Source organism: Antennarius striatus, chromosome 2 (genome assembly GCF_040054535.1).
Source record: "Antennarius striatus isolate MH-2024 chromosome 2, ASM4005453v1, whole genome shotgun sequence".
NCBI classification, from domain to species: domain Eukaryota; kingdom Metazoa; phylum Chordata; class Actinopteri; order Lophiiformes; family Antennariidae; genus Antennarius; species Antennarius striatus.
In genome coordinates this window covers 14218071-14230482 of record NC_090777.1, presented here as the reverse complement: position 1 = coordinate 14230482, position 12412 = coordinate 14218071, and the positions used below count along the sequence as shown (strand labels likewise).

Below are 12412 nucleotides of genomic sequence, written 5' to 3'. Positions count from 1 at the left end.
ACATAACTCTCAGAGATTACCAATGAAGATGACTCTGTTTAATTAACAAAGTAATTTGGAAAAATCCAGAGGATGATTTAGTGAACTGAGTCTGAAAACTGAAAATTTGAGACATTTTGTGAACTAACTTGATATAAGTTTACTTATATTTATAAGGTCAGTTTTGTCTCTCATATTAATTAGTTTTTGTTATTTTATTTAACACAGTTGTTGCTCAATTTTCATCTACAACAACAGTAAATACTATGTAACTAACTAATAGGTAATTAGCTTTTCCCTATGTATCCTGTTTAAACACAATTCAGAAAGACATTTAAATCTGATATATTTATTCCAAGATTTATATATTCATCATCACAATAACTTTAAGCATTTTAGGGTTTGGGATTGTTTTATATATAGAATAAAACTTCATAATTTTCAAGTACATTGAATTTTTAGGGGCAGCAGCTAACTGTATGGGGGCTTGGCTTGCTGCCTGGAGGAAGGCTGGCTTCACACAAAGATGGACCACAGAATGGCAATAGAATGGTGGTTGCAGGGGTGCCAGTTCACTCCCTGGGCCCATGAAGTGCCTCTGAGCAAAGCACTGAACCCTCCAAACTGCTCCCAGTACACCATTAGTGGCTGCCTTTCACTTTGAGTGACAGATAAGATGGATGAGGGTGACATGCCATGTGAGTTAGGTGAGATCAGAGAGGTAAGTTGAGTTACAATGGTGAGGCAGGTAAAATAGGTTAAAAAATAAATAAATTAAAAAGCTACTGAGGCTGTACCTGTTGAGGACAGTGCGTCTGAATGTTCTCAACCTCAAATAATTTTTGGGCTTGATGAACATAGCAGTGTGTAGTCTGTGAGAGTCCGATGCCTGGCATCAATCTGTGTCCAGGCAGGAACGTCTGGTTGCTCAGGAGCCATGATGAAACTTTCTGTGATCTTTTTTTTATACCACATGAGGGCACCAAAACAGAATATTCTACTTACAAACACTATGCACATTTTTTTGGTCATTTTCTGATCTTACTCTGAGAACTTACACTTAAAGGTCCCATATTATGCATTTTTTACTTAATGTCATTCAGATGTCCAACTAGACTGTATCCCAAATATGTTGACCTAAAGTAGGTGGTCCTAAATATCAGCTTTTCAAAATCGCTCATCTGAGCTACTCACAAAACGCTTCATTTCAGGCCTCCGGCTGTAGTATACTAATGAGCTCCACTGGTCAACGCCTCCTTCACCTGGGTCACGCCCCTCTGAAGGAGAGCGTTAGGCTAACGGGACAATGACCGACATTACATTTGTTATCATTATGGCGTTCGGAGGACCCATCGTGTCGCCGTACATTTATGACCCTGAGTCGGACCCAGAAGTGGAGGCTCCTGAAGAAACACCGACTGTGCGGCTGCAGCAGGACGTTTCTGAATGGTTAGTACGTGTGAACGTTACTTAGTTGGTTCTGCGTTGTGTTTTGTAACCTACTTCCTCACAGGACCGGAGCATCGTCCGGTAGCTACTGTTTTTTCTCTTTCCGCCTCTAATCTTATAGTAATAATGTCATATCTGTCCTATTGTGTATTTTGTATGTTGTATATATAAGGACGTTTTGACTGCTAAAATGTTGCTGTATTTCTATAAGTGACAGTAAAGTCTGATGGTGGTTCTGATAGTTATTACCATGTGGCTAATGCTAGCTTCTGCTCACGGCTAAGTTACTTTATTTTCATATCACATTGATTTAACCCGTTACTAAGCTGCAAAATGTTTGAGGCAGTCCTCTGTGACAAGACACACGGAGCTAACAATTGCCACCAGGTATGTGTAGTCCTGAAAGTAGCTTTTGGCAGCCAGTTTAAAGCCAATTTCCAGATGACAATCAATCATGGTGGAACAGTTCTTGGACTTAAAGATCTTCATGTAGGAAAAGCCTGACTCACATAATTAAGTGGAGCCGAATAATGCAGTCAAGGAAGTAGCATATTATCTGATGTTGGGTTACTTTTCCTCTGTCAGTAAGTTCCAGAAGTGTCCACAAGCTCTGGACTTCAGTTGAATGTCAGTCTGCTTTGTGTAGCGTGCAATGTCCAGCTCTGATGTCAGGCTCTGGAAGTTTGCAAATCATTCTGCTGCAGATTTGAGAAGAAGTATTGCATATTTCATTTGAAAGCATTAAAAGGACAGTCAACTTAATTTTAAGTGACATATATTTTATTTATCATTATGAAAAATGAAAAAAAATTATAAATTTTATATGTGTAGCATCATCCCTTTGTTCAGAAAACCTTAAAATATGCACCAGAGCGGCTTCCACATCCAGTGGTCACGTGGGCGTCATACATCATTGGCGACAAACTTAGCTTGGCAGCCATAGAAAACAATGCGATCAATGACGTGATTAACCCAATAAATGTAATGGTTACCTGAACGGATGCGGTGAATGGTTGTGTCAACACAGCAGCAACAAATAACAAAGACAAGGACCTATCCTTCTTTGGAATACCTTCTGGGAAGCTAGGAAGGAGATGGAGGGCAGGTCAATATACCAGGTCAATATGACCAAGGATTCGAGGATCTTTCATGTACACTTTACCTCGGATGATTTCCAAAGAGATTTGAAGGTAAGATCATTTTCGGACGGTGGTCACAATCGTCATAAAATTGCCCATTGAGGGAAAACACTTTAAACAGTCGCTGTGAAGTGCAACGTTAGCCAAGGCCTTACGACTGCCCCTGCTATTTATCTAGCCCCCAACAAGGAAGATTGGTCCCACCTGCCACAGACATTATCGACTGAGGAGGGGTCTTAAGTAGTGATGACCGCTTTGTTCTGGCACTCCGATACACGACCTGGACTCGGTGGGCGTGCCCATGTGAGCCACTGCTCTGGAGCCTGCTTCAAACATGGAAAAACCACGTGACTGATGACGTTTGGCACACAAGTGCGCCGAAACACTAAGCGCCCCATTCACCAGAAGACACAGTTTAGTGGTTTGGATCAATGAGTGATCCAAAACACCGGTTCCAGATGTGTCAGAATGGATGAAACAGCGCGGTGCACTGCTTATCGTGTCAATATCCCTTGGATTTATCACATTAGCGTTCCGATTGCTGACAGACAGTTTGCGTCGTAATTACTTTACAAAACAGAAAGAGATCCCAAGTCTGGGAACAGTTTGAATGAAGAATTATTTTCAGGCTGTGTTACTCACACAGGAGAAAATAATAAACCCCACATGTTGTTTTTAATTTACAGGTGAAGTGTTTGCTGTGTTCCAGCATCTGATGTACAGTAACAACATGTCTTCAATGATGAGGCGTTACCGACCCAGACGTGAGAATGAAGCCGGTGGGGCTGCTGTGATGACGTCTCAGGATTCAGACTTTTATCTCACAACATACTGTAGACCAGGGATCACCGAATGGCGGATCACGGTCTGGATCCGGACCGCGTGATGGTTCTGTCCGGACCTGTGACCACTCCATGATAAATTCAGAAAAGATTTTCTTTGCCCATTTTTTCTGACGGTCGCGGTTACAGACGGTGGGCGCTGCTACTCCAGTTAATACAGTAATAGCGCCACTCAGTTCAGCCAATCAGATCATTTGTTTCCCTGCTCTGTCAGCGCACCTGGAAGTGAGACAGCCCGCTGCGGCTACCGCTCTGAGTTTACCGCTACAGGAGCACAGAGGAAGGGAGACGGTAAAGACAGAATAGCTCCAAACGAAGGGAGGTTAATGACGAAAACCGCTAGTTAACAATGAGTGGACGGAGAAATTTGTGTTTATTCCTCCGTCAGGCAGTTCAAAACCATTTTACCTCATATAGTCTGAACATGTAGTACTAATTAATTCATAACGTGAAGCGCCACTACGAAACTAAGCACAGAGCTTTTGAGCAGAATTATCCCCTGAAGTCCGAGCTGAGGACAAAATGACTGGGAAAAATGCAAACAAATATTCACTAAAGGCATGGTGGAGTTTAGGGCAACATAAAACATCTTTTAGTGATGGGACAGTTGTGAAGAAGTGCTTGTAAAGCTGTTGTTTACATATTGTTTAAGGGAAAACAGAAAGATGAGATGTGTGAAAAAAAATCAAACAAATCCGGATGTCAGCTTCAACAGCAACCAAATAATCAGAAATATTAACAGCTTGATGCCGCTATTCAGGGAGCACCATGAATATCTGTGGACATTGATGAGTTATAGCTTGTATGTGTGTCAGGTTCCTTCACAAAGATAAGGAGCTCCTTGCTGGGTAACACCACTGTGAAACACACACAAGAGGAGAGGACATACATGCAGCAATAAAAGAGATGCTGACAAAGTCCAGTGGTCTCCTTCACCACACATGACAGAGACCACCACAGGGTCTGCCTGTGCATATCTTGTGCACAGACACACTTTGTGTACAAGGTTACTTGTGGACAAGTAAATGACTGGCAGGCCATATGCTCCTTTCTCTCATGAAGAAAGTTCTGTTTGCATTTTTCCCCTGAAAGAGCCAGCTTTTAGTCATGCTTTCTGAAGATGTTAATGTTTTTTTTACTTGAAGTGTAGGCCTTCAGTTCCTTAGGCTGTGATGTCTTTAATTTACAAGAAAAAGGATTATTCAGCTCTTTTTGCACTTCATTTTTAATTCTGAGGTTTGTGTGTTCTTCAATCTAACATAAAGGCTTGAAATATATTTGCCTGGGTCTACTTTTATTTATGGTGAGGCTAAATAGCTAGCTGTGCACTTAGTTAAACATAATGTGGACATAGGGACTGGCTACAAGACACAAACTGGACTTGGGTTCGGACCTTTTACTAAGAGGAAATTTTTGTAACCGGACCTCCGTGACTTTTAATTGAATACCCCTGCTGTAGACCTTGTTTTTTTTCCAGTGACACTAATCATCCTATGTAACCCATGCACACGAACACATATGTATACTGTATATATTTAAATTAAATATACATACATGAAAATGTAATCTACATATATCTCTTAGTGCTTTATTGAACCCTGCAAGGATCAATAATCATAAAACGATTTCCTATAATATATGGCTACAATATAGCAAGCAAGGATTAACAAATTGAATGAGATTATACTCGGTTTTATTCAGAAAATATATGCAATACAGGAAATGTCAAAGCACTGTTTTCTGGGGTTATTGACCACTGTGTGATTGCAGTACAGCCACCCTGCCAAAGAGGACAGCCACATTCTCAATGACTGGGGCTCCGAGTAATGAAACAGTTTTCCTCACAATTGTCGCAAACAGTTCGAAGCCCCATGAGGCGCCATTCAGACATCACTAGTCTTCAGGTATTCAGCACACTACCAGCAGAGTACCACAGGGGGAGCTCTAACAATTTACCAGCCAATGAGAAGTGGAAACAACAAACTCCGCTACATATGCATGAAAGGGAAAATTCACTAGGAGCAGAAATAGGCAGGCTAATGCAGAAATCAGTTCACCTCTAGATATGGTACATACAGACTTGTCAGGTCTTACTGAGCCAATTGGCCTTGAAAGGCATAAATATGCCATTTCATTATGATTATTTAGGGGCAGTGTTTGTCTATTTTCTCAAGAACAAAAGTGAAGCCTCATTAGCCACAAACAAGTTTCTTGCTGACAGTGAATGGTAGTGTAAAATGTATCAAGTCGGACAACAGAACTGAATACACTGGAGATGCCTTTCAATCTCTCCTAAGAGAAAAAGGCATAAGACATGAAACATCATCCTCCTGCTGCTCCGGGTCAGCTACACGGCGTTCCAGAAAGGTCCCCATCTTGTCCTTCTCGGCACATTGCTTCTTGAGTTCTTTAATTCCACCCATCATCTCCAGAATCAGTTTTTGATGTTTTGAGATAGTTGTTATTTCACCAGACATAAAGTCCAGCAATTTCTTTATCTCCTCAATCATCTCCTCCAAGGCTGCACTATTCCTTGATTTTGGTGGCATCTTGGTTGCATGTTCGTCCCTTGTCCCTTGTTCCTCCCTTGTCTGTGTGGATTATTTCCAGGTTCTCCGGCTTCCTCCCACCTCCAAAAACCTGCGCTTTAGGTTAATTGGCCGCTTTAAATTGACCGTAGGTGTAAATGTGTGCGTGCATGCTTGTTTGTCTACATGTGGCTCTGCGGGCCACTGCAACAGTGGATGAAGCGAGTTTAGAAAATGAATGAATGTATACACAGATAAAGTGTAAGTAACACCTAACAGTAAAATATTATTTGGTTCAAAAAATGGTCAACAAAGACATACACACAGACAGGAAGATACAAAAATAGAAAGTGTAAAGTCAAATTTCTTACCATGTGCAAGGTACTTGAGGCAGATAGAAGTAGTGCAATAAGCGTATGTAGAATGATTTACATTGCACTATTATTTATTACAGTGGAGTCAGTTGTCATATTATATTTCCAACAAGAGAAATTATTTTTCTGAACCAATTAAGGCTGAAAAAATCTGTTGGATAATGAGCTCCATAATCTGTCCAGAAGGTGGTAGATGCGATGGTCAGGGTTACGAGGAAGGTGCTTTAATTTGCCCAGCTACAGAAGAAAACTGTTTCATGAAGTCAAGGCTCCAGCTCCTCGTGACCCGCTATGGTGGATAAAACAGCATTTTGAACTCTGACAACTTCCTTTCCTTTTGCGATTGTTAACCTTATAATTCTTACATTTGCTGAATATTGGATCAACCTTTCATTGTTCCACTTAGTAAAAAGTTGACCACTGTAAATATAAGTGGTGGTATCTTTGCACCACTTCTCACTATCACCTCTTCTTCAAAAAGATGAATAAATTTTAATGATTCAAAAGTTTGAAATTGCTAGTTTATTAGCTGTACATGTCTAGTGCCGTATAACAATGATTGCACCTGGAGAACTCCAGAAAAATATTATCCTCAGTTGAACAAAAAAGTAAAAAACACACAAAAGAAATAAGGACACATTGTGGTATTGCTGTTTAGTATTTTAATGCAGACAAAGGAAAGGTAAAGATCAGTTCCTGTAAGATTAACACCATTAATGATTTAATTCATGTGTGTGCAAAGAAACTGCAAGCACATAATCAGATAAAAATCATTTATACTGTATATCATCAGATATTAGGAAAATAAGTGTCGGTGCATGACAGACACTCTGGAATGATTGCTGGAGTCGTCAGAAAATCTTCTGGTCCAAAACACTGACATGAGTTTACCATGTGTCTCTTGCGGCACAAACGAAAGATCTCTTATCGTGACAGTCTTGGTCATTGACATGATCTCTTCCTGTTGGTTGAAAGCAGAAGCACATACTTTAATGACCTTAACCAAAACAATTATCAAAGAAAACAACATCACAATATGAGCAAGCAATTTCATATTTTTGAAAGATTTTTTTCAATTACAATTAACAGCTTTCAAGAAGACAACGTATAATGAATTTTTACCTCTCAAGTTAATCTCCATGCAGTGTTCCTTTCCATTGCGGTTGTTTGGCTCGGTAGGACCCCAAAGTGTGAAGTTGAATTTTATTCCAGAACTCCAGTGCCATATCCCTTCCTGAAGGGAGAATCTTACATTATATCCAAATCGTTCACAAGATAGATAAGACAAGAAATTTGTTTTACTCATTGTTAACATAAATATATTCACTGATCGAGTGTGGGGGAATTATATTTATATTTTTTAGTAACTTTGAAATATTTGACTTCCCCTTCAAAGTTCCATTCGCATCCAAGTACTGTATGTATTGTTTTTTAATAGTTCATTAAAAAAATTATGAAGCTTTCATACAGTCAATAAATGACCCACCTGGGGCGCATCATGGCCTCCAACCCAGGTAGTTGTATTTGCGCCTGTTGATTTTTCCACTAAACTTCTCACAAACCTGTATTCTTCTTCATCCCAGATTGCAGCCAGATTACCTCCAAACCCAATGCAAGCTAGCTGATATGGGGGGAAAAATTCAGAGGCAATGAAAACTAATTTGAATAAATTAGAAGGAAATTGAACACACACAAAGAAGTACCCCTATAGCAAAATGCTTTTATATGCCATCAATAGAGTTTCTGCATTATTACTGTGTCATACTGTATAGTACCTCAGCTTCAGCCCAAGTCTTCTTTTCAAAGATGAACATGAAACAGCGTTTCCCAGAGAAAACCCACCCAGGCTGACAGGGACAGCATCCCTCTAAAAAACAACAGGATAATAGATTACACATTTCTATAACCTTATTTTAGAAAAACATGTTTGTAACCTCATTTCTCCAAAGTTTCTTCGGTCAGTTACATAAATAATTGATCCTGATTGTTGTGTAGAGCACATTTTATCACTGATTATTACACAGTGGTCGAATGTTTCCTCCACCTTACCCACTGCCCACTGTCCAATGATCTGAAAGGTTCCTTTCTAATTACATATAAATATAAGTAGACATAAAATCAGCCTACTGAGTATATTTCTTTTATTTACTTTTTAATATCTTTGTTCATTTTTTTTTTTCACCAAAAAATTTTAAGTGCATTAATTTGACTTGCAAAGACATATTCTTTTGTAAAATAGTACTCTAAGTAAAATATCTTCTCACTTCATCCCCTACAAGTCAGACAGTGATGGAATTTAGGAATTCAACCTTGTATTTGTACCAACCATTTTTTCTGTGACATTTCCATGCCTGTGGAAATAAAAAATACATCAATACTAAGAACTCAGCTTTGAGTAACAATTGATTAATTCTCACACAACTAAAGAGAAGTTGCTACTTGATGTATAGATGAACACAATTCAAGAATTAGAAACCAAAGGCAAAGGTTTTTAAACTTTTGTCATCCATGTACCCCCTGCAACATTTTATATCTTTATGCAGTATATTACCAAGTGTTTGTCTGTTCTGCTGCATAAACAAAACAAAAAAAGAACAAAAAAATTTAACTCTATGTTGATGAAATATGTTTATATAGAAAAACCATTAGAACAGGATGTGACAACACACTTTTGTATTGAAAAATGTAAAACTTGACCAATTAAACAAATAACGCATCACATTATCACCCACATCTGAGGAGGATTAATAAAGTACACACTGTGATATCATTGAAACAGAGGCACAGCTGAAGAAAAAAAAAGTGGACAAAAATGTACATTTGAGACAGACAACTCAAATGAAGGACATATTTAGAAGATACTGAATGTGAAAGGTTTGCTGGCAATCTTCAATTAATGTCATCATTCTAAGAAAGGAGCTAAGAACTGGATCAGGTGGGTTAGTCTGTTCACAATTACAAGTAAAATTGAGCTGAAATTTAGAATTATGAGCCTGACACGGTCAGATGAGGGAATAATTTCAATGACAAAACTGACATAGACAAAACAGACACATCTTACCATGATGCTCATTTAGGGAGAATGACCGTAATTTTAAAATGTAACTTTGAATAAACTCATACAAGTGTGATAACTGATCAGTGTTCACTAACTTTTGGCCATACCTGGCACATTTTTGAGAAGGGGCCCATCAGTTTTGAAATTGTATCCCAAATCATCACAATGAATTTTACTTACATTGGCCTCCATCCATAGTCCGCTGGTCAAACATATGAGGACCAGGAAATAAAAACTTGATGCCATCTGTGTGAAAATCAGATTTTGTTAGCATAGAAACTGAATAGACAAATAACTATCCAGGTAATTATAATGACTATTCTCACTGCTATAATGATTATATGTTCATGTGTGCAGCACATTTAACTTTACACACATTAACTCAAATTTGGCAAATATCACTGTTTCTAGTTTGCAGTCTTGTTTTTAGATTTAACAATGAAAAAGCTTCACTTCTTGATGCTTACATTAATACTAGCTTTAATACTTGTATTTGTCTCTATAAAATGCATACTATGCAATAATGCACATCTCATAAATAGACATACTGGACTATCATTGACTCATGACACAAACAATAAAACATATTGGTTGTAAAAAATATCTCTTGAAAAGTGAATAAAATCAAGAGACGGCCAAAACTGTTCCCTATCAAACTAATGCTTTAATGAAAGACAAGATTACATCCATACCTTGCAGTGATGATGAGAGGAAGTTGTACTGGCAGAAGCAGTTGGTCGAATCTAACATTCATCTAGAAAAGAGACACCCTTTATGTCTTTTTGTAGATGGTTTAGTTTCAAAATTTTCATGCCATCAGATGGTATTAGAAAACATTTACACAATAAATATAGAATTACATGTGGCCAAAGCCTTGAGCAAAGAATAGAATGTTATCAAGATTGCAATAAAAAATAGATACCGTGGGAATTGTATGTACAAACATTCATGAGTTGCCATGTGACTGTGATGTTTAAATAGAGCGGTGGTAACACTTAATGTTAGCTTTCATACAGAAAGATCAAAATAAATATTGTGATTATGATGCGAAAAAGCTGTGGCCAGTTGCTCATCATGTTTAATGTTTACAGTGTTTCAGTTACAACAAAGGAATAGTCTCTTGACACGAATAACAAAGATGGAACATGTTACTTATAAACTGACTGTTTCATTCATTCATCCATCCATTCATTCTTCTGCTTTTGAGTGTCAGGGGGGTTGCTGGAACCTATCCCAGCAGACTTTCAGGTGAGGGGTGGGGGGTTGGGGACACTCTGAGCGCAATGCCAGTGCACTGTGGAGCACAAATGTTTCAGTTTTTTACTATAAAAGTTATTGCTTTAATAAATGTAAATTAATATTTTAATATAAAATATTTGTTAATGTGACTTTTTTACATGATCCCGTGTTTCCCGTATTTTTGAATATTCTGTATTTTTGAAGATTCAGATAAAATAATCCATAGACATTAGCCATGTTTTCCCCAGCAGTATTGCAGTCTACAAATCTTTTACGTAAAGTCCAATTTATGCAGCAATCCCTGCCGAAACAGAAAGGCTGCCATCTCTGGATTGTTTAGCAGTGGGAAGGACAAATAACCAAAAGAAATATAATCCAGAAAATGTAGGAAACAAGAAACCCACACACCTGGCCGGGGCCACAAATGTCACTACAAAAAACAAAAGCTCGGTCCCACCGGAGAGAGAGAGGTAATCCAGAATTGAGTCGCCCACTTTCCAGTAGGATCCAAAAATCCAACTAAGCTGCAGCTGTATCAATCGATTGCCCAGATGTGACTTTTATCCTGTCCACATGCTGAAAGGAAGGGTCTTTTGTAGTCCAATTGATTTATTAGTAGCTGCAGGTTTCTTTACTGGCGCTACATGATACCTGATTTCCTCTTCTCCCCCCTCATTCATTCCTTCATTTTCTCTCGCTTTTTTGTCCGCTGCAGCGGGTCACAGGGAGCTGGATCCTATAACAGTTGGCATAGGGCTTGAGGCGGGGGACACTCTGGGCACGACGCCAGTGTGCTGTAGAGCCACACACAAAGACGGACAACCAAGCACACCCACACTCAGCCCTACGGGCAATTTTTGACTGGCCAATTAACCTGAAGCGAATGTTTTTGGAGGTGGGAGTAAGCTGGAGAGAACCCACGCAGACACGGAGAGAACATGCAAACTCCGCACAGACCGGGACTCGAAACCAGCGCTACCCACTGCGCCACCATGCCGCTCCTCTCCCCCTCATATCTCCTCAATAAAGCTTAGAGTCCACACCCCTGACAGGTACATCCGGACAACTAACAATTATCAATTCATCCTTACCTATCACAGTGTAAACATTACCGGCACACAACAGGAAAAGGCACTCGTTCTACTCAGTACATGGGAAACAGCAATCTCGATTAACCGAAGGATCTTAAATGACTTCTTGGGACAGCCTGAGTTATAATAGTCTAGTCTGGATGTGATAAAAGCATGGATTAAGTTCTCTGCATCATTCTCTGTTAAAATATGCCTGATTTTAGATTTTATGAAGATGGAAAAAGGTGGTTCTAGAAATCAGTTTCATGTGTGAGTTAAGCGATAGATACTGATCAAAAATGACATCTAGATTCCATTAAGTGGTTTCGGCTTCTGCAATAACGCAATCCCAGGTGGTTAAATCACTAACAGTTCTTTGGGTCAAGCACAATGACTGCAGTTTTGTCAGAATTTAAGAGCAAAACGTTGTTGGTCATTCAATCTTTAATCTTTTTAATGTACTCCTGTAGTTCTGCGTATGAAATTGAGGGTTTCCTTATAAAATTACCTAAAAGAAGCATGTATAAGATAAAACGCACTGGTCCAAGAACCGAGCCTTGAGGAACCCCATAGCTAACAGTAGTGGACTGGGAAGAGTTATTGTTAACATTTACAAACTGGAATGGATCAGTGAAACCACATCACTGCTGATCCCTTAATACCAACAGTTTTGTCCGGTCATTTCAAAAGATGGTTGACAGTATCAAAGGCTGAAATATAAGGTCCAAGAGACC

The 12412-nt window shown here is 39.0% G+C and overlaps 1 protein-coding gene across 1 annotated transcript; it reads right to left on the bottom strand.

The window, feature by feature from the left end:
• Positions 1-6964: 6964 nt before the first annotated feature.
• Positions 6965-10130, bottom strand: LOC137587787 (galactose-specific lectin nattectin-like). The gene is made up of 7 exons (XM_068304413.1): positions 10062-10130; positions 9550-9615; positions 8638-8662; positions 8087-8178; positions 7798-7932; positions 7434-7545; positions 6965-7272 (listed from the first exon to the last, which is right to left on the bottom strand). The coding sequence occupies exons 2-7, from the start codon at positions 9613-9615 to the stop codon at positions 7199-7201; spliced, it is 504 nt and encodes a 167-aa protein (XP_068160514.1). The 5' UTR covers positions 10062-10130; the 3' UTR covers positions 6965-7198.
• Between the last annotated feature and the right edge of the window lie 2282 nt (positions 10131-12412).

What these genes read in the sequence shown, in the direction of transcription:
- LOC137587787 (XM_068304413.1), bottom strand. Translation starts at nt 9,615, where the DNA reads ATGGCATCAAGTTTTTATTTCCTGGTCCTCATATGTTTGACCAGCGGA. An exon ending in GACTATGGATGGAGGCCAAT is followed by an intron (nt 8,663 to 9,549) that starts GTAAGTAAAATT and finishes TTATTTCCACAG; the next exon opens with GCATGGAAATGTCACAGAAA. An exon ending in GAAATGTCACAGAAAAAATG is followed by an intron (nt 8,179 to 8,637) that starts GTTGGTACAAAT and finishes GTTGTTTTTTAG; the next exon opens with AGGGATGCTGTCCCTGTCAG.